General features: G+C 52.3%; 1 protein-coding gene across 1 annotated transcript in view; it reads left to right on the top strand.

Moving 5' to 3' along the window:
- The window catches only part of ROCK1 (Rho associated coiled-coil containing protein kinase 1), a 2,273,505-nt gene that overhangs the window by 1,816,183 nt on the left and 434,417 nt on the right, over positions 1 to 22,905 (top strand). The window contains exon 26 of the mRNA XM_086965620.1: positions 3,139 to 3,327. Within this exon, the coding sequence (XP_086821746.1) occupies positions 3,139 to 3,327 (189 nt within the window). The remainder of the gene's footprint in view (positions 1 to 3,138; positions 3,328 to 22,905) is intronic.

Below are 22,905 nucleotides of genomic sequence, written 5' to 3'. Positions count from 1 at the left end.
ACTCTATTCTGCTCTATTTTTTTCTGTTCTTGCAGTTTTAGTTTATTATGAATCTATTAGAAGAAGTTATCTTAGTTCTTTATTACAAGCACCAGCACGGCTAAAGCAACCATGAGCCCTATTTTAGCCCCGCTTCCAGTGTAGTTGCTTTGAGTATGTAATTGAGTAACTAAATCTAGCGCTGCATGCAATACCGGGTGTAGGAGAGTAGGGTCTGCAATCCTATGGTCACCCCAGATTTTTGCTTTTTGCTTCACTGGTTTACGACTTTCCCTGGCTGTGGGCCTGCTAATCAGACCCACAGCCTAGCTTTTCACTCTCTAAATTGACAACCATGTACCTTAGGTGCATATACCAATTGGTATTGGGTCACTCTTGTAAGTCCTTTTACAGTGTACCATAGGTACCCAGGGCATAAGTGTACCCAAGGCCTACCAGGGCCTGCAGCATGTATTATGCCACCCCTGGCTGGCCATCTAAACAGACACAACTGGCCGGTAACACAGCTGGGTCAAGGTGGTGTAATCACCCTTTGCTGTTATAGTATACCTATATCTAACACCAAAGTGGACAAATATACTCCTATAAGTCACTCCTATGGCAGGCCTTATCAATCCTGAAGGCAGAGTGCTTGGAATTGTGAGATGGAGCTCTAGCATGAGCTGAGCCTGTCTGCAGCTTTCGGAACCAAGTCCTTATAGCTGTTCCACGATAACACTATACCATATACTCTTAAGTGCATTATAATCCTCGCGGTTATTGCTAACTTTGGCATATCATTATCAAAACATGTTGTGTAAGGTGTCATACGCTTTGGAATACTACCCCCTCACCAGTTCTGGCGACAGGGGTAGCATTCCACCCTTCTAGAGGGATAAGACATGTATGTAACTAGAACCCCGGTTAAAGTTAACCCGAGCCCCAGCATCACAAAATGGATGCTGCTGCCACAGACACAAGTCTAACCTCCTGCTGCTGGGAGTCCTTCCAGCAACGGAGGCCTAGACAAAGGATTTCCTGCCTTGGGAGGTGCTAGAACCAACCCAGACAGGACTTTGTGTATCCAGATAGGCAGGGCTGAAAGGAATGAGATATACCTGGGGCACACAAGGTGTCCCTGTGCATACCCCGGTTCAAACCAGTGGCTGGGGCACTCCAGCCCTGGCGCGAAACCGGACAAAGGATAGGGGGTGTAACCACTCCCCTTCCTGGTCCCACCCATGGGAGGGACCTAGTCACTAGTACAGCCCCCTTTAGCAGAATAAAGGTAGGAGCTGTTCCCATTCCAAATTAAATTATCCTGATCAACTTTACAAGAAGAAACTCTGGACTTCGACGTTCTGCTCCACAGAAGACTGAAGAAATCTCCCTTGTGGCCAAGGAGTGACCACCCTGCATCTGCAGGCACCATCAAGCGTCCTAGCAGTTAACTTTGTCGTCCTTCCTGCCGGAACTAGACCTCAGAGCTCGACGAGACCCGGATTCCCAGACCTTTCCGACCTCTACCCACATCTGCAGCACAGCTGAGACCCGTGGGTGCGACGAGACACGTGGGACCTGCCATATTTGAAGAACTGCACTTCGCTTTCAGCACGACCTCTGAGGAGAAAGTGCTTTGGGGATTGAGAAGCCCCAGCCCCGAGCAGCTCCTGCACTGAAGACCACCCCTCCAGCCTCCACGAGATCTGCGTGGGGCCCTTCTGCCTGGTTGCTGCTCGACGCGTTGTCTGGTCACTTGCCGGCTGACTTGTGGCCTCCTAGACAACGAACCTTGAAATCTACACCGCTGGTCTGGTTGCTCCAGACTGGCCAAAAGAGAAGTACCCCGGACCCTCCTGGTCCGCGCCAGACGCCATCTTCACTCACCGCGTGGGTTGCCTTTGCCAAGGCCTGTTGACTCCGATCTCGGAACAGACACCGCCGACAGAGAGAGCCTGCTTGGGACAGCTGGTGCCTCCATCCTGGTCGTCGAAGACACGTCCTGGTCCACGTGGCAGCAGAGTCAAGCGTCACCTCTTCACCTGATCGTGACAACATCATCTGGTTCCTTCCTGGTTCCACTCCAGTCACTGGCTAGTAACTGTGAACATTGTCCCCTCTGCTTTCAGGTCTCCATCTTCCTCGATCCACCCTTGGATCACTCCGGACATCTTCCTTCTTCAAGGCTCCATTGACTTCAACGCGGAAACCCGACACACTTTAACACCTATGCACCCGCAGCCCGTGGGTGAGGTAACAAGAGCATTTCGGTGCTCATAGGTAGATTGACTCTCCTAGTGTCCAGGTATCCTGTAGTTTCAGTCTCAACCAGTCGGAACGGTCCTTATTTACCTATTTCGTAATTTGTTCATGCCCATTGACTTTGCATTGAAACCCGCATGTGTGTTCTAACACTGCACATGCGTCCCGTGGGCCTCCTGCTCCTTACCAAAGGTTAGGGTAGTGTAGCCCCAGCAATTCTACAGCCTCTGGGCATCATCATTTCTTCTATCGTTCTACTTATACCATTTACTTAGTATATGGTTTGTCGTGCCCCTAGGGCACCATTGTAATTTGTGCGACTTATTGTATTTTTCTCAAGAGTTTTGTTATGTGCTTAGCCCTCTGATCTCATAAAGAGTTCAGAGGTGTTTGTTAGTTATCAATATATTAAATTATGTTATTTATTTTCATAACAACCTGTGTGGTGTCCTTTCATCTGGTATTCTAGGGGTTATATGTGGTAAAACAGCTGGCTTCACATGCCAAAAGAGTTTAGCCTAAGACTGCTTTGTCCATGCTACCATTAGGATAGCTGGTCTATAAGGTTGACTTACAACCAATCACCATAAGGGTTGTTTGGACTGATACATGGTGATCACTAGAACTAGTGAGCATCATATATCAGGCCAACTTCTCACACCGGGTTGTTCACTTTTAAAATGTAAATGATAAACATTCAACACTCACTCCTTGTGCTTTTTTAACCCACTTTCTCGTCCATAATTTAATTAACAGAGCAGCAGAGTTTTAAGAACACAACAACACCTTAAACAATATTAGTTAATATGAGATTGTTTGCTTGCAGGTCATACCTGGACATTCAACCAGTTATTTTTCACTTTATTAACACAGTGCTTGTTTGCATGTGCATTCCAGGCTGTGAACAAACTGGCTGAAATAATGAATCGGAAAGACTTCAAACTTGACAAAAAGAAGGCTAGCTCACAGGATTTAAGGAAAAAAGAGAAAGAGAATAAAAAACTACAGCTTGATCTGAACCAAGAAAAAGAGAAGTTTAATCAAATGGTGTCGAAATATCAGAAGGAAGTCAATGATATGCAAGCGGTAAGCCATGAAGCATTTTTCAGTATTATGGCAACCTAAAAGAGATAAACAAATATTTAAATATGTTTACTGTTGGGATAAATGTCCATAAAAATCAGCTGCTTTTCGTGTTTACAAAAAATCAGCAGGCATAAAAATGTATCTTGCTAACAGATGGTTGCAACATTTATTTTCCTTAACATTGTTTTGTTGCCAAGTGTTATCCTTGCAGTATTTCATTGGAAATCGCTTACTTGTTATAATATGCTTAATTTGCTCTGAATGGCTCTTTATGTGTCCTCGTTAGCCTGATTCTCATCACACAGTATTGTAAGATTACACAAATGCAAACAGTAGTGAATTCTTCCTGCGCTTCATAGATTTTGTTCTTATCTGATTTTTAGCCTCTTTTTCCCTTAAGTTCACACTTTGGACCTAATTCCTAGTTGTGTTGAATGGCCGAAATGCACCTAGCAAAACCACTTGTTTTTCTACTCAGATTTTTCACCTGCTGAAAGGTCCAAGAATCTAGAAAAACATGTGGCAGATGGCATATTAATACAGTTTTTTGCATGTTATTCCTCATCTCAGCGTTAAACTCATAATGGCTGTTAAATGGTGGGGTTAATACCAGCCGGAATGTGCCACAATGTCCCTAGTACTCAGGATGGGAGGCCTTCATGTGATATCTGAATATCGCCTAACACTTTTTGCAAGTATGAGATTCCTTGCCATCAGGTATGTTTTTTCCATTTCCCAAAAATCCCAAAGATCAGCAAACTACTGCTAAGCAACCTCTCACTGGGATTCTTCCTCAGGCAGTGAATTTACTGGTATCCTTTGTGTGTTAGGGTGAGCATAGAGATCAGTCATCCTGTTGCCTAAACAGAGTCTCTGGCTCAGCTGTTCAACGTTGGCATTCACAACTACAGGTGACAAGGGCGTGCACCAAAGCATGAATGTGAAAGACAATTTTTTTAGCCCTGCAGAATTCCACCCAATGCATAATTGAAGTGGCATCTAAGATTTTGGGTTGCTAACCATACCTAAACAGGGATCTACATATGCTGTGGTGCTCAAAAAACGCTCTTTTTCATTCTCTTCAATCACATACACGCAAGATGCGCTAAAAAAGACATCTTATCTCAAAAAATGCCTTTATTTCAACAGGTGCACCCTGTTGATCTGATAGACATCTAGCCCCAGATTCCTTAACTTAGAATATCCCCAGGCGTCAGACTGGATCCGGAATTTGTTTGCAGCAGCACCTCTGCGGGCCTGAGGGATGGCATCACACGACCCAACCTGACGTCGTCCACGTATGTGACGTCAGCGAGGTCATATAAATCCCTCCCGGCACGCGGACATCAGTTTCCTTCTTTTTCGCGATCAGGAGTGAGGGGTTCCTCTGGCCTGTTTTCAGACCCCTTTTTGACGCTATGCATCAGGAACAGTGTGCAATGCCTTTGGGCTTTAAAACTTGTAATTCCTGTTCGTGGCAGATGTCCGCGACGGACCCGCATCTTATTTGTATGTGGTGACTGGGCGAGCACCATGACTCCACGGACTGCGAAGCCTTCCGACGCCTGAAGCCGAAGTCTTCGCGGGAGCGTCGTATGAAGCTTCTCTCGGCATGGCTGTCCCGGTCGGAGTTGTCTCGTCCCCTGGTCTCTTCATTAACGGCACGTCCCTCTTCTGTCCAGTTCTGCCGTCGGTCGCCCGCTGGGGTCCGGGGCCATCGTTCCCCACTTGGTAAGTCGAGTTGCTTGTCGCCGAGGTCTTCGACCTCCCCTTCTTCTGTTGTCAGGGGCACTTGTTCCCCGAACATTCCGGACGTGTGCTCCTGACAGTCGCCTCCCATCTATCTGGCCTATCTGAAAGAAACACTTTAGTTTGATTCCTTACCTTAGAATAACCCCCAGGCATCAGACTGGATCCGGAAAGTTTTCGATAGCAGTACCCCTGCGCGTCGGTAGGCGACATCTGCGGCTCCGCGTCCATCGTCGGCGTTGTGATCGCTAGGATGACATCGTCGGAGTACTTAGACGCCGCCATCGCGCGCTAATGTCAGTTCTTCTTTTTTCCATGTCAGCAAGCACAGATCATACCCTTAGTCATTTTTGACTAACTTTTTGGACAGTTTTGTTTGTCTTTTTCGAGTCGACTGTTGGGATTCCCAGTTTCAAGCCGTCCCTGGTTTCAGCCCCAGTCCGGGTCCGACTTTGGACCGGCGCCATCTCCGACATAGATGGGTGAGCCCTTCGCTTATGACCCTGCTCCATCATTTATGCCTGTTTATCAGGACATGGATAAAGGGGAGGACTGGAAGGGGTCTGAGGACCCTCTGGCACAGCAGTGCCAGTTAAATAAGGACTGGGCAGATGAGCTAAGGGAGGTCAGTGGTCTAGACACTTTGCCTGACACTGGTTTTATCTCTCCTCCTTCCGTGGCTACGGAGGAGGGAGCTACTTATTCTGTGGTGCGCAGGTCGTCCACGGCCTTGGGCCTTGAGCTCCCTGCTGCGGCCGTGAGGACTAACCTCCTCACCTAGATGCTTCAACCACCAGTAAGCTCTTTGGAGCCTCTGCTGCAGTTTAATGAGGCCCTCACTGACGTTCTGATGAGCACTTGGTCCAAGCCCACCACAGTCCCTCCTGCGGATCGAAACGTGCCCTGGCGCCACCGCCCAGCCCTGGGCAATCCCTGCTTTCTGTCTGTACATCCCACCCCGGAGAGTCTGGTTATCCAGGCCTCCACGTCCCAGACCGCTTTCCCGACCGGGAATCCAAAAGGATGGAACAGTTTGACAAGAAACTGTTTTACTCCCTCAGTTTGCGGTTGCGAAGCAGTTACACCCACTCTCTGTGAGATACGGTGGCGGACGTACTGCCCCAGTCCGGAGGAGGCCAGGGCACGGCTCGCTCAAGCTCTTGCTGAGGGGAGGGATGCAGCACGGTATTCCATCCGATGTGGACTTGACACCACGGACTCGCTAGGTAGAGCGATGGCAACGACGGTGGCGATTCGTCATCTCGCCTGGCTGAGGTCCACAAACTTTTCAGGGGATGTCCAGAGCATTCTCATGGACATGCCTTTTGATGGCCGTCGCCTCTTTTGGCGACAAGGCAGATAGCGCGCTGAAGCAGTTCAAGGACTTCAGGGCTACGGACAAGTCCTTGGGCCTGTTGGCCCACGGCCAGCAACCTTCTGCCTTTCGCTACTTTCATGGCCACGGAAAGGGCGCCACCGCACGTTCGTCCAGCCACAGGCCGCAGAACCAGCCTCAAAGCGGTCAGTCCTCATCCGCTCCCGCAGCATCTGCCTCAAAGCCTTCCTAGTTCGAGCTTTCAGGCCCATTCCACGCCAGTGGAAGGCAGAGTTCGCCATCAGCTGCTCCACTGGCGTACCATCACTTCGGACAGGTAGGTGCTGCAAATTGTCCGAAGGGGCAACTCCCTTTGGAGCGAACCCTCCAGCCATGCCACGGCAGTACCACCGCATGTCGGGGTATCACTTGCAACTTCTACGGGAGGAGGTTACGGCCCTCTTGGCCAAGGGGGCCATAGAGCGCGTTCCTGGCCCAGATGTGGGGCGGGGTTGTTACTCCCACTACTTTCTGATTCCTAAGAAGGGCAAAGGGGGCCTACTCCCCATCTTGAACCTCAGGAGCGTCAACGGCTTCCTCCGGAAGGAGATATTTAATATGCTGACATTAGCTCAGGTTTTGGCTGCCCTGGACCCTGGAGACTGGATGATAGCTTTGGACCTGCAGGACGCTTATTTCCACATTCCCAGCCTACCGGCCCACTTGGGGTACCTGGGGTTCACAAGCACTTTCAGTTTACTGTGCTCCCCTTCTGCCTCACCAGTGCCCATCGGGTGTTCACGACAGTGATGGTGGTGGTCGCAGCTCATCTGCGCAGATCAGGGGTTCCAGTATTCCCCTATCTCGACCACTGGTTGTTGAAGGAGGTCTCAACCCAAGCAGTCGTCTCGCACCTCCAGACTAGGCCGACCTCCTGCATTCGCTGGGGTTCTCCATCAATGTGCCGAAGTCACACCTGAGTCCCTCCCAAAAGCTCCTCTTCATCGGAGTGGTTCTGGACTCAGCGCAGTTTCGGGTTTATCCTCCCGAACAGCGGATTCGGCATATTCAGGCTCTGATTCCGATCTTTCAGCCTTTATCCTGAGTTTCGGTTCGGTTGACCCTACGGCTGCTGGGTCTGATTGCCTCCTGCATCCTTCTGGTGCATCACGCCAGGTCGTGGATGTGGGCTCTGCAGTGGGACCTGAAGTTCCAGTGGGCACAACATCAGGGCAACTTGTCCGACCATGTCTTGATCTCGGAGGGCACTGCAAGACAGTTGCAGTGGTGGCTCACGAACCGCGATTGGGTCAGCGGCAGATCCCTCTCAACCAGACCACGTAGTTGTGACTGACGCGTCCCTCCAGGGCTGGGGGGCCACATGGGAGAGGCGAAGATCAGAGACCTATGGTCTCTGGCGGAGTCCCGGCACCACATCAACCTTCTGGGGCTGCGGGCGATCCGGCTTGCACTGAAGGCATTCCTCCCATCTGTCCGGGGGAGTGTAGTGCAGGTGTTCACGGACAACGCCACCGCCATGTGGTACTCCAACAAACAGGGCGGGGAGGGGTTGTGTGAGAAGTTGGCCTGATATATGATGCTCACTAGTTCTAGTGATCACCTTGTATCAGTCCAAACAACCCTTATGGTGATTGGTTGTAAGTCAACCTAATAGACCAGCTATCCTAATGGTAGCATGGACAAAGCAGTCTTAGGCTAAACTCTTTTGGCATGTGAAGCCAGCTGGTTTACCACATATAACCCCTTGAATACCAAGTGAAATGACACCACACAGGTTGTTATGAAAATAAACAATATATTTATTAATAACACACACCTCTGAACTCTTTATGAGATCAGAGGGCTAAGCACATGACAAGACTCTTAACCTCTTAAGCGCTGCCGACGGCCAACGGTCGTCAGGAGCACTACCTCCCCAGTGCTGCGCACGACCATTGGACGTCCATTCAGCACTAGTTCCAATGGACAGCGCAGCACTGGGGAGGGATATTTGCGCCGCAGCTAAGGTGTTAAGAAAAATACGTTTAAGTTGCACGAATTACAATGGTGCCCTAGGGGCACGTCAAACCATATACTAAGTAAGTGGGTTGAGAAAGTCGATAGAATGAATGGAGCTGTCCAGAGGCTGTAGGATCGCTGGGACTACACTATCCTAACTTTAGGTAAGTAATAGGAGGCCCACTGGACGCGTGTTCAGAGTGTGAACTCACACGCGAGATGCGTAACAAAGTCAATGGACAGTACAAATTACGAAAAGGTAAGTATTAGACAGTTCCGACTAGCTAGGACTAAAATGACTGGAAATCTGGACACTAGGAGAGTCAATCTACCCTTGAGCACTGAAATGCTCTTGTTACCTCACCCACGGGCTGCGGGTGCAAAGGTGTCAAAGTGTGTCGGGTTTCCGCGTTGAAGTCTATGGAGCCTTGAAGGAAGATGCTGCAGGCGACCAGGAGGAAGCTGTCCGGAGTAATCCAAGGGTGGATCAAGGAAGATGAAGACCTGAAAGCAGAAGGGACAATGTTCAAAGTCACTAGCCAGTGACTGGAGTGGAACCAGGAAGGAACCAGATGCTGTTGTCGCGATCAGGTGAAGAGTGGACGCTTGACTCTGCAGCCACGTGGACCAGGAGGTGTCTTCGACGACCAGGATGGAGGCATGAGCTGTCCCACGCAGGCTCTCTCTGTCGGCTGTGTTGGTTCCGGATTCGGCGTCAACAGGCCTTGGCAAAGGCAACCCACGCGGTGAGTGGAAAAGGCGTCTGGTGCGGACCAGGAGGGTCCGGGGTGCTTCTCCTTTGCAGGGAAGCAGGGGCCAGTCTGGAGCAACCAAACCAGCGGTGTGGATTTCCTGGATCGTCGTCTAGGAGGCCACTAGCCAGCCGGCAAGTGACCAGACAACGTGTCGAGCACCAATCAAGCAAAAGGGGCCCACGCAGATCTCGTGGATGCTGGAGGGCTGATCTTCTGTGCAGGAGCTGCTCGGGGCTGGGGCTTCTCAATCCCCAAAGCACTTTGTCGAGGATGCCTCTGAAGTCGTGCTGGAAGCGAAGTGCAGTTTCTTCAAGATGGCCGGTCCCACGTGTCTCGTCGCACCCACGGATCTCAGCTGTGCTGCAGATGTGAGTTGAGATCGGAGAGGTCTGGAAGACCGGGTCTCGTCGGGCTCTGAAGTCTGGATCCACCAGGGAAGACGACAAAGTGAACCGCTGGAACGCTTGATGGTGCCTGCTTGTGCAGGGTGGTCACTCTTTGGCCACAAGGGAGATTTCTTCAGTCTTCTGTGGAGCAGAAGGTTGAAGTCCAGAGTTTCTCCTAGTAAAGTTTCAATTCAGGATAATCTAATTAGGAATGGGACCAGCTCCTACCTTTATCCTGCTAAAGGGGGCTGTACTATCACTAGGTCCCTCCTATGGGTGGGACCAGGAAGGGGGGTGGTTATACCCCCTATCCTTTGTCTGGTTTCGCGCCAAAGCTGGGGCTGGAATGCCCCAGCAACTTGTTTGAGCCGGTGTATGCACAGGGCACCTTGTGTGCCCCAGGTGTGTTTCCTTCCTTTCAGGCCTGTCCTACCCAATACACAAAATCCTGTCTGGGGTGGTGCTAGCACCTCCCAAGGCAGGAAACCTTTTGTCCCAGGGAAAGTCGTAAACCAGAGAAGCAAAAAGCAAAAATCTGGGGTGACCATAGGATTGCAGACCATACTCTCCTACAGGTTGTGGACACTATGCCAGGAGGATCTGCGCCTCTGGCAGTGGCTGGAACATCAGGGCGTGACCCTGGTGGTTCAACACCTTGCAGGTTCCCTGAACGCCAGGGCGGACAAACTCAGCCGTCGGTGCATGATGGATCACGAATGGCATCTTAACTCGGGCGTGGCGCAAGGCATCTTTCAGCAGTGGGGAGAGCCTTGGTTAGATCTATTCGCCACAGAAGAGAACGCGCAACGTCATCAGTTCTGCGCTTTGGAATTTTAAAGGCGGCACTCGCTCAGAGATGCTTTTCATCGAGAGTGGAGCTGCGGTCTGTTGTACCCCTTTCTGCCTATACCACTTCTGCCCAGAGTGCTGAAGAAAATCAGACACGACCGGGCCCAAGTTATCCTTGTGGCTCCGGACTGGGCACGAAGATACTGGTATCCCGAGCTACTCAGCATGTCTGTCGATCCCCCGATTCGTCTGCCTCTTCAAGAGGACCTTCTGTCGCAGCAGCAGGGGGCGGTACTCCACCCGAACCTGTCCAGTCTCCACCTACATGTGTGGAGATTGAGCGGCAGCAGTTGAGGCCATTTGACTTGCCTCCTGAAGTCTGTAATGTGATTCTGGTACATATGTAAGAGGGGTCCCCGCAAGTAAGGTGTATTGTAAAATACATACACTGGAATAAATTTTAAGGCAAACAATAAAGCAAAAATTATGAAATAAAGCAATTTTTCGATTGGTATTTGTGGTTTATTACCAAACACTACGTGATTGCCAGTGGCAATATATGACATAAAATTGTAATTTGCAAGCCCCAGGGGGGAGAGAAGGAGAGAGGGAGGGAGGGAGAGTAGTGCTCAAAGAAGTGTTAGGACAAGGAAAAGTAACACAGTATCCTTTGAAGAAATTGTTATCTCTTCTGTAGATCGATCACTACAACAACCAAAATTCACGAGGCTTAACTTATGCATGACGGAGAAAAAGGCCTTGACAGACTTACGTAACAACAAAGAAGTAGTCATCAAACCCGCTGATAAAGGCGGTGCCATTGTTGTGCAGGACCTTTCGGATTACAAGGCAGAAATTCACAGACAACTGTCGGATGGTATCAGTTACCGCCTTCTACCCAGTGATCCCTCACATGAATTGGCAAGTACCATTTTGAGAATCGCACAGAAAGGATTGGATACGGGTTTCTTGAGCAAACAGGAATTCGAATTCCTCAACCAAAAATTTCCGAGACTGGCTACCATTTACACCTTACCGAAGGTGCATAAGAACCTCAACAACCCCCCAGGACGCCCCATCGTGTCCGGCTGTGGATCGTTGTTAGAGCCCCTTTGTCAATATGTGGACTTCTTTCTCAAGCCCATTGCCCTTAACACCAGGGCCTACCTACGAGACACTACCCAGGTCATTAACCTGATGGATGAGAGACCATTCAACCCAGAACATGCACTCCTAGTCACTTGCGACATTGTATCGCTCTACACCAGCATCCCCCAACAAGATGCCTTGGAAGTAATGAGAGAGGCCCTAGACAAAAGAATTGCGCCGGTTCAGGTCCCTACAGATTTTATAATTGAGTTACTGGAGATTGCTATGATGCACAACTTCTTTATTTTTCAGGAAGGATTTTATTTGCAGACTAAGGGGGTAGCGATGGGGGCTACTTTCGCTCCAAACCTGGCAATAATTTATATGGACCATTTTGAACATCAGCACATTTTCCCAGCGACCAATCCCTTCAAGGCCAATCTGCCCCTATGGGTCAGATATAACGACGACGTCCTTTGCATTTGGGAAGGAAATGCAGATCAACTTAGTTTTCCACGACTGGCTCAACTCCCGGAACCCTCATATCCAGTTCACGATGGAATCCAGCAATAAAACCATACCCTTTCTAGACATTTCCATCTACGTGGAAACAGATCACTTGCAAACAACGTTGTTCAGGAAGCCTACAGAACGCAATTCACTATTGCAATATCAGAGTCATCACCCGAGAGGCCTCAAGGATAACCTGCCGGTCGGACAATTCCTCCGAATCAGGAGGAATTGCTCCACAAGAGCCAACTACCTCAAGGAGTCCGAGGTCCTAAGTGAACGCCTTATCTCATGGGGATATCCATCAAGGATGGTGAAACGAGCCAGAAAACGGGCGTGGTACAACCCACGCGACTCCCTACTTAATCCAGATAATTTGCCACGTACATTTGTGTCACGACTTTTTCAACACGCAGCAATGACATAAAAAAAAATCATTAATCAAAACTGGCCTTTGGTCGCGGATGTCATTAAACAAACAGAACTGCCTCTCCATTCATTTAAGAGAGCTAAAAACATTTTTGCTTTATTGTTTGCCTTAAAATGTATTCCATTGTATGTATTTTACAATACACCTTCCTTGCGGGGACCCCTCTTACATATGTACCACATAGCGCCCAGGTCCCCGTGACTGCATAGGTTCAACCCCCCTTTTTGTAACGTGTAATGTGATTCTGGCAGCCAGGCGTCCCTCCACAAAATCGGTATACGCCTGCAGGTGGAACAAATTTGTGGCATGGTTCACAGCAAAGGCTGTGGATACCCTTTCAGCTCCTCTTTCGGAGGTTCTCCTCTTTGTTCTCTCTCTTTTCCAGCTGGGCTCTGCTCTGGGCACTACCTCTCTGCTATTTCCGCCTTCTTAAGGCTCCCTGATCAGCCCTCTTTGTTCAAGTCCCCAGTTGTAAATAGGTTTTTGAAGGGCATCGCTCATATGTTTCCTCCTGTTTCTTTTGTGATGCCTCAGTGGGACTTGAGCCTTGTTCTGACCCATCTTTTGTGCGCTCCTTTCGAGCCACTTCATAACTGTCCTCTTTGTCTCCTTACTCTAAAGACTGAATTCCTCTACCAGGAGGGTGAGTGAGCTCCAGGCTCTTTCCTCTAAACCTCCCTTCCTTTCTGTCCATCCGGACAAAGTTGTGTTGCGAATGCGACCCTCTTTCCTGCCCAAAGTAGTCACAGTCTTCCACATCGGCCAGTCCATCACCTTGCCCACCTTCTTTCCGCCTCTGCATCCCTCGAAAGACGAAGAGAGGCTCCACCGTCTGGACCCAAAACGTGCGCTCTCATTCTATTTGGATCGCTCACGCCAGTTCCGGGTGGATGACCAACTCTTTGTTGGTTACGTGGGCGCTAAGAAAGGTCGGGCGGTGCACAAGCGGACCACCTCTCGGTGGGTCGTGTTTTGCATCAAGATATGCTACTCTTTGGCTAAAAAGGAGCCTCCTGTTGAGCTGAGGGCCCATTCCACTCGGGCCATTGCGGCTACTACTGCCCTGGGTCGGGGAGTCCCCTTGCAGGACATCTGTCCGGCAGCTACGTGGGCCTCGCTGCACACGTTTGCAAAACACTACTGCCTGGACAGCCAAGTCCGGATAAATAGCTTTTTCGGCCGTTCCCTTCTCCAGGACTTTCTGGTGTGATCATTGGTTCGCAGACCCACCACCGGGGCTGGTATTGCTAGGGTATCTATTCTAAGGTAAGGAATCTAATACTAACCTGTTTCTTTCAGATGCACAAGTTACTTACCTTCGGTAATGATATATCTGTAAGAAACAGTAGTTCGTATTAGATTCCTTACCGCCCCACCCATCCTCCCCGTTCTGCGAACCGATATCTAGGGTTAAGGTCATCCCCTTTCAGGGCCCTAGTTTCATGGCACCAGTGTTGGTTTTTATCATCACTTTGCGTTTCTGGCGCGGAAAAGCTATGTATAAGAACTGACATCAGTGCGGGTGGGCGGCGTCTAAGTACTCCGGCGACGTCATCCTGGCGCCAACGACGCCGGACGCGGAGCCGCAGACGACGCCTACCGACTAGCAAGGGTACTGCTACGCAAAAGTTTCCGGATCCAGTCTGATGCCTGGGGATATTCTAAGGTAAGGAATCTAATACTAACTACTGTTTCTTACAGATATATCGTTACCAAAGGTAAGTAACATGTGCGACAGTGCCCTGGAGCATTTTAACGACTCGCGGGCCACAACCAAGTCTATAGGTCTTAACACGAAAATCCCAGCCACTCCTGGTTTTCGTTCCTTTTGTGGCCATGGAAGGGCCGCCCAGGCACGTTCCTTCAGCAAGCCTGTTCAGAACCAGCCTCAGCGCGGACACGGTTTTCGCAGGGGCGGGTCTGGCAATCAGCATAAGGCTCAGTCCACCTCTACTGTTTCTACTTCCAAACCTTCCTAATCCGAACTTTGTGGGGCACCCCACGCCAGTGAGTGGCAGGATCTGCCATAATCTCCACCACTGGCACGCTATCACATCAGACAAGTGTGTGTTGCAGATAATCCGCAAGGGTTACTCCCTTCTCTTTCAGTCCACCCCTCCAGCCATGCTAGCTTAGTACCACCTCATGTCGGGAGAACACTTGGCTCTTCTCCAGCAGGAAGTCACGGCCCTCTTGGCCAAGGGAGCCATCGAGTGCGTTCCTGGGCCAGAAGTAGGGAGTGGTTGTTATTCCCACTATTTTCTGGTCCCCAAGTAGGACAAAGGGTGTCTGCGTCCCATCTTGGACCTCCGGAATGTCAGCTGCTTCCTCTGGAAGGAGAGTTTCAAGATGTTGACTTTGGCTCAGGTCTTGTCTGCTCTCCATCCAGGAGACCGGATGGTAGCGTATACTTGCAGGACGCCTATTTTCATGTTTCCTTCCTGCCGTCCCACCGGTGTTACCTGCGGTTCTTGGTAGGCCACGAGCACTTTTAGTTTACTGTGCTCCCCTTTGGCCTTGCCAGCGCCCCTCTGGTGTTTACGAAAGTGATGGCGGTGGTGGCAGATCATCTGCGCCGATCTGGGGTCTCAGTCTTCCCCTATCTAGAAGACTGGTTGTTAAAGGCGGGCTCGCTCCAAGCGGTCATCTCCCACCTTCAGCATACGGTTGGGTTGACCTCCTGCATTTGCTGGGGTTTTCCATCAATGTGCCGAAGTCCCACCTGAGTCCCTCTAGAAAGCTCCAATTCTTGGCCTTCTGCACCCTGCTGATACACCATGCCAGGTGGCATATGCAGGCTCTGCAGTGGAACCTAAAGTTCCAGTGGGCGCAGTATCAGGGCAACTTGTCCGACCATGTCCAGATCTGGGCACTGCACGACCCATACAGTGGTGGCTCACGAACCACGATTGGGTCAATGGCAGATCCCTCTCCCTTCCCCAACCGGAGCTCACAGTGGTGACTGGTGCGTCCCTCCTGGGATGGGGCGGCCACATGGGAGAGACGGAGATCAGGGGCCTCTGGTCTCCAGCTTAGTCCCGGCTCCATATCAACCTTCTGGAGCTGCGGGCGATCCGACTTGCTCTGAAAGCCTTCCTTCCCTCTGAACGGGGGCAGGTAGTGCAGGTGTTCACAGACAACACCACTGCCATTTGGTATTGCAACAAACAGGACGGGTGGGGTCATGGACCGTATGTCAGGAGGCTCTGCGGGGGCATGTCTCTGGTGGTTCAACACCTGGCAAGCTCCCTGAGAGCCAGGGTGGATGAACTCAGCCGCAGATGCTAGTTGGATCACGAATGACGTCTGACATCGGACTTGGTGCAAGGTCTCTTTCGGCAATGGGGCGAGCCTTGGTTAGATCTATTCGCCACTGAAGAGAACGGGCAAAGTCATCAATTCTGCACGTTGGAATTTCCAAAGCAGCCCTCGCTCTGAGAGGCTTTTCGTCAACAGTGGAGTTGCGGTCTGTTGTAAGCTTTTCTGCCTATACCACTTCTGCCCAGAGTGCTGAAGATCAGGCGCGACTGGGCCCAAGTCATTCTTGTGGCTCTGGATTGGGCAAGAAGAGTATGGTATCCCCAGCTACTCAGTTTGGCAATCTGTCCTCCGATCCGATTGCCTCTTTGGGAGAATCTTCTGTTGCAGCAGCAGGGGACGGTCCTTCAACCGAACCTGTCCAGCCTCCACCTCCATGCGTGGAGGTTGAGCGGCGACAGATGACCGCTTTTGACTTTCCTGCCGAAGTCTGTGATGTTATCTTGGCAGCCAGGCGTCCCTCCACAAAATGGTATACGCCTGCAGGTGGAATACATTTGTGGCATGGTGCACAGTGAAGGCTATGGATCCTTTTCTGCCCCTCTTTCAGAAGTTCTTCTGTTCCTCCTTTCTCTGGCCCAACAGGGCTCTGCTCTAGGGACTATCAAGGGCTATCTGTCGGCCATTTCCACTTTTTTAAGGCTTCCAGATCAGCCTTCTCTTTTCAAGTCTCCTCTTTTCAAGTCTCCTGTTAGTCGTTTCTTGAAAGGCATTTCACACACGTTCCCTCCAGTCCCCTTTGGAATGCCTCAGTGGGACTTGAATCTTGTCTTGACCTATCTGATGTGTGCTCCCTTTGAGCCCCTTCATAACTGTCCATTACCTCTTCTCGCTCTCAAGACTGCTTTTCTGTTAGCTATCACCTCTGCAAGAAGAGTGAGTGAGCTCCAGGCTCTTTCTTCTAAACCCCCTTTCCTTTCTGTTCATCTGGACAAGGTGGTTTTAAGGACCCGTCCTTCTTTCTTGCCAAAGGTTGTCACGCCCTTCCACATCGGGCAGGTCATTGCTTTTCCGACCTTCTTTCCGCCTCCACATCCTTCAAAAGAGGAAGAGAGGCAAAACGTGCGCACTCGTTTTATCTGAAGCGTACACATCAGTTCCGGGAGAATGACCAACTCTTTGTTGGCTATGTGGGCACCAGAAAATGTCGGGCAGCGCACAAACGCACCATCTCTCGGTGGGTCGGTCTGTGCATCAAAGCATGTTACTCATTGGCCAAGAAGGAGCCTCCTGTGGGGTTGCGTGCCCATTCTACCAGGGGAACAGCAGCCACTACTGCCTTGGGACGCTGCGTTCCCTTTCAAAACATTTGTCAGGCAGCTACATGGGCCAAGCTGCACACGTTTACCAAGCTTTACTGCCTTGACAGTCAAGTCCGGAGAGACAGCTACTTTGGCCGTTCTGTTATCCGTGACTTTCTGGTGTAATCTTGTATGCAGACCCACCAACGGGGTTGGTACTGCTGGGGTATCTGTTCTAAGGTAAGGAATCTATCACTAACGTGTCTCTTTCAGATGCACAAGTTACTACTTGTATAATGATATATCTGTAAGAGACATTAGTTAGTGATAGATTCCTTACCGTCCCACCCATCCTCCCCGTTCTATGAACTGATTTCTAGGGTTAAGGTCATCCCTTTCAGGGCCCTAGTTTCATGGCACCAGTGGTCAGTTTCTTGCATAACTCTGCATTCCTATCACAGAAAGTCGTGTACAGAACTGACGCTAGCATGCATGGGTGGCGCCTAAGTAGTCTCCGTGACGTCATTTTGGCACTTACGATGCCAGCAACAGATGCAGAGCCCCACGACGGCACCTACCGACGCACAGGGGTACTGCTGACGAAAAACTTTCTGGATCCAGTCTGACGCCTGGGGATATTCTAAGGTAAGGAATCTATCACTAACTAATGTCTCTCGCAGATATATTGTTACACAAGTAGTAACTTGTGCGTTTGGGCCATCTCCACAGCCGCTGGTATTCTGCAGATGGGAGAACCTGTTACTCTGTTTCCTACGGACAACCTTTTGGAAGTTCTCCATCAGGGCTCTGGTGGAAGGCAGTTGTTCCTCCCCTTTGAACCATCACTCCACAATTCTCTTATGGGGGCAGGGGGGCGCCCTGCCAGGGGTGATACGGTGCCTCAGGCACTTCTGCATCATCACCGCCCTGCTCCGCAGGACCCGTTTTGTCTTTCTTTCCATCCTTCTTCCTAAGGCGCTCTTCTGCAGAATGCCTTTCCTTGTTTGCCTGTGGTGGTGTTTCCTCTGTCTCGGGAGGCCCGGTGGTTGGATTCATGGGGGCGTAATGTCTTAGTTTCTTCTAACGCTGCCTTGCGGGCGCTTAATACGTTGTGTGTCTTGACCAGGGCTACTTCCAGTCTGTGGGACTCTGTGGAGTCTCTTCTTTCTCATGTGTCTCATGAGAGTGCCCATGCTGACCTATGGAGCCATGTGTTGGATGGTAGGGAGTTGGCCGCATTTATTCTTCGTGCGGCTTTCGATGTCGCCTGTAGGAGGGAAGGGTCTGCTTCCTATGGTCACCCCCACTTTTTACTTTTGCTTTACTGGTTTTCGACTTAGATGTGGCTGTGGGCCTGCTAATCAGACCCACAGCCCAGATGCACTCTCTCTAAATTCACCATGCACTCTAGGTACATCCACAATTGGGAATTGGTTCACCTTGTCAGCCCCTGTAGAAGTGTACCATAGGTACTCGGGGCATAGGTGTAACCAAGGCCTACCAGGGGCTGCAGCATGTATTATGCCACCCCTGGCTGGCCACTCAAACAGACACAACCGGCTGATCACTCAGCCGGGGCAAGGTCGTGTAACCACCCCTTGCTTAGGTGTAGTATCCCTATACCTACTTACATATAGACACAAAGTAACCTATAAGTCACTCCTATGGCAGGCCTTAACAATCCTGAAGGCAGAGTGCTTGGTTATGTGTGAGATGGTGCTCTAGCATGAGCTGAGCCTGTCTGCAGCTTTCGGAACCATGTCCTTATAGCTGTTCTATGATATTGCCATACCATATACTCTTAAGTGCATTATAATCCTCGCGGTTAATGCTAACTTTGGTATGGCTTTATCAAAACATGTTGTGTAAGGTGTCATACACTTTGGAATACTACCCCCTCGCCAATTGTGGCGACGGGGGTAGCATTCCACCCTTCTAGAGGGAGAAGACATGTTAGTTCTGACTATCCCGGTTAGCCACAGACGACGCCTACCGACGCGCAGGGGTACTGCTACGCAAAATTTTCCAAATCCAGTGTAACGCCTGGGGATATTCTAAGGTAAGGAATCTAATACTAACTACTGTTTCTTACAGATATATTGTTACCGAAGGTAAGTAACTTCTGCATCTGAAAGAAACACGTTAGTGTTAGATTCCTTACCTTAGAATATCCCCAGGCGTCAGTCTGGATCCGGAAACTTTTGCGTAGCAGTACCCTTGCGCGTCGGTAGGCGTCGTCTGCAGGCGTCTCCTGCGGCTCCGCGTCCGTCGTTGGCGTCGTGCGCCGTGATGACGTCGCTGGAGTATATAGACGCCGCCTCCGCGCGCTGACGTCAGTTCTTCTTTTTTCCGCGCCAGTGGACGCAGATCTGAAGAGCGGTACCCGGTCTTTTGACCAAGTTATTTCTAGTTATTTCTATCTTTGTGCCTGGTAAGGATGCCCGGTTTCAAGAATTGTGACGGTTGTGACCGCACGATGTCGGTCACGGACCATCACCGACTCTGTCTCCGGTGCCTGGGCCCCGACCACGACGTCGACGCCTGCGTCGATTGCCGGGCTCTGACTAGCAAAGCTAGGCGGGAGCGGTCCCGCAAGCTGCTCGAGCTCCGGGTGTCGGCCCCGCGTCGAGAGCGGTCTCGGTCCGGCCGGAGGTCCAGGGAGCGTTCGAGGGAGCGGTCGCGGAGCCGCGCCGGGCGCTCCGGAAGCCGACATCACTCGTCGGGTTCGTCAGGTAAGAGACACAAGAAGTCGGGGCGTCGTCATCGTACCCCCGACTCCCCCCCGACGCTCGCGCGATGCGGCCGGGGGGGAGTCGGCTCCGCGAGAGTCGCCGGCGCGGCCTGCCCCATACCCTCAGGTCCCTGGGCAAGGTGCGACGCCTGAGGAGATAGAGGCGTTCCTCATGGCCATGAGGACCCTCTCTTCTCCGGCGGGTTCCACGGCGCCTACGGGCCCAGTGAACCCGTCCGCGGGCCCTAGCGGTTCGCTGACCCTACCTCGACGCCGTCGGATGCTCCGACACCGGCGCCGCCGGCGGCGCCGATTCCGGCGCCGCTAGGGCCTTCGGGGTCGACGCCGGATGGACGTCCATCCAATCCGGCGCCGATTCCATCGGGGTTACCCCCGACGCCGCCCCCGCGCGACGCCGGTTCCTCGGTGCCGGCTTCGGGCGGCACCGGGGCTCCGGCGCCGGCTCCGGGCGGCGCCGTCCCCATTCCCTCACCGAATCCGGACGCGGAGTCGGACCGGCGTCGCCCGACGCCGGGCTCGACGCCGATGGGGCCTGTTGACCCCGTGGAGCCGGTCTACATGGTTGACACCGACTATGGTGATGATGTAGAGTACGGTGAGGGCTGGGAGGGGTCTGAGGACCCTCTGTCACGCGAGTGTCAGTATGACATGGACTGGACAGGTGATTTGGGGGACGCCAGTGGATTAGATGACTCTACTAACCCTGGTTTTGTCTCTCCTCCTTCCGTGGCATCGGAGGAGGGAGCTGCCTATTCAGTGGTGTTGATGAGGGCTGCCAAGGCCTTAAACCTTGAGCTCCCCGTCGCGGCCGTGAGGCCTAACATCCTCACTGAGGTCTTCAAACCGCGGTCATGCCCACAGGAGCCTCTGCTGCCGTTTAACAAAGCCTTATCAGACGTTCTGTTGGGCACTTGGTCCAGGCCCTCTTCAGGTGCGCCTGTTGATCGGAACGTGGCCAGACGCCACCGTCCTTGTCCGGACGACCCCAAGTTCCTGTCCACCCACCCCACCCCTGAGAGTCTGGTGATCCAGGCCTCTACCTCCCAGTCCGTATTCCCGTCGGCTCCGCCCGATCGGGAATCCAAGAGGTATGACCAATATGGCAAGAAGGTCTTCTCGTCCCTGAGTTTAGGACTGCGGTCTTGCAACACCGCTTGCCTCTTGGGCCGCTACACCCACTCTGTGTGGTATACGGTCGCGGAGCTGCTGCCAGAATGCCCCATGGAGGTGCGGGCAAAACTCGGCAAAGCTGTAGCTGAGGGCCGAGATGCAGCTAGGTATTCTATTCGATGTGGTATTGATACGACCGACTCGCTAGGCAGAGCGATGTCCACGACGGTGGCGATTCGTCGCCACGCCTGGTTGAGATCCGCCAACTTCTCGGCAGATGTCCAGAATACTTTGATGGACATGCCGTTCGATGGCTGTCATCTGTTTGGTGACAAGGCGGACCACGCGCTGGAACGCTTCAAGGACTCCAGGGTCACGGCCAAGTCCTTGGGTCTCTCGACCCAGCGCCAGCAAACGGGTTCGTTTTGCTCCTTTCGTGGCCAAGGAAGGGGCGTCCCCACACGTGCTGCCAGCCACGCGCCGCAACAATCTTATCAACGTGGTGGCGGCCGTGGAAACCGCCGTGGAGGCGGTCGGGGTCAACGGCGGGGTCAGGCCACATCCCCCCCCCGCAGCATCTGCCTCAAAATCCTCCTAGTCCGTGCTTTCAGGCCCACGTGACGCCAGTGGGTGGCAGGGTTCGCCATCACCACGCCCGCTGGCGCACGATCACATCGGACAGGTGGGTGCTGCAAATCGTCCGAAGGGGCTACTCCCTCCCCTTCGAGACCACTCCTCCAGCCATGCCACCGCAGAACCACCGTGTGTCGGGGGACCACTTGCAACTTCTGCAGGAGGAGGTTACGGCCCTCTTGGCCAAGGGGGCCATCGAGCGCGTTCCTGGGCCAGAAGTAGGACGTGGTTGCTATTCCCACTACTTTCTGGTACCCAAGAAGGACAAAGGGGGCCTACGTCCTATCTTGGATCTAAGGAACGTCAACGGCTTCCTCCGGAAGGAGAAGTTCAAGATGTTGACTTTGGCTCAGGTCTTGGCTGCCCTAGACCCGCAAGACTGGATGGTAGCGTTGGACTTGCAGGATGCGTATTTTCACATCCCCGTCCTGCCGGCCCACCGGCGTTACCTGCGGTTCACGGTAGGCCAGGAGCACTTTCAGTTTATCGTGCTCCCCTTCGGCCTTACCAGCGCCCCACGGGTGTTCACAAAGGTGTTGGCGGTGGTCGCAGCCCATCTGCGCAGGTTAGGGGTTTCAGTCTTCCCCTACCTAGACGACTGGTTGTTGAAGGCGGGCTCGCCCCAGACAGTCGTCCACCACCTCCAGATGACGGCAGACCTCTTGCACGGCCTGGGGTTCTCCATCAATGTGCCGAAATCACACCTGTGTCCCTCTCAAAAGCTCCTTTTCATCGGAGCGGTTCTGGACTCGGCGCAGTTTCGGGTTTATCCTCCGGAACGGCGGATCCGGGATATTCAGGCGTTGATTCCCATCTTTCAGCCGCTATCCCGGGTTTCGGTCAGGTTGACGCTGCGGCTGCTGGGGCTGATGGCTTCCTGCATCCTTCTGGTGCATCACGCCCGGTGGCGGATGCGGGCTCTGCAGTGGGACCTGAAGTTTCAGTGGGCCCAGCATCAGGGCAACTTGTCCGACCACGTCCTGATCTCGGAGGGCACTGCGAGACAACTGCAGTGGTGGCTTACGGACCGCGATTGGGTCAGGGGCAAGTCCCTCTCCCTTCCCCAACCGGAGCACGTTGTCGTGACGGACGCGTCCCTCCAGGGCTGGGGAGGCCACTTGGGAGAGGCGGAGATCAGAGGCATCTGGTCTCCGGCGGAGTCCCGGCTCCATATAAACCTGTTGGAGCTGCGGGCGATTCGTCTGGCACTGAAGGCATTCCTCCCCTTTGTCAACGGGAGTGTGGTGCAGGTGTTCACGGACAACACCACCGCCATGTGGTACTGCAACAAACAAGGCGGGGTGGGGTCGTGGACCCTTTGCCAGGAGGCTCTGCGCCTCTGGCAGTGGCTGGAACGTCAGGGCGTGACTCTGACGGTTCAACACCTGGCAGGTTCCCTGAACGCCAGGGCGGACGAACTCAGCCGTCGGTGCTCGATGGATCACGAATGGCGTCTGAACTCGGACGTGGCGCAAGGCCTCT

The sequence above is a fragment of the Lissotriton vulgaris genome, chromosome 4_1, assembly GCF_964263255.1.
Source record: "Lissotriton vulgaris chromosome 4_1, aLisVul1.2, whole genome shotgun sequence".
Lineage (NCBI taxonomy): Eukaryota > Metazoa > Chordata > Amphibia > Caudata > Salamandridae > Lissotriton > Lissotriton vulgaris.
This window is presented reverse-complemented; position numbering and strand designations above follow the sequence as displayed.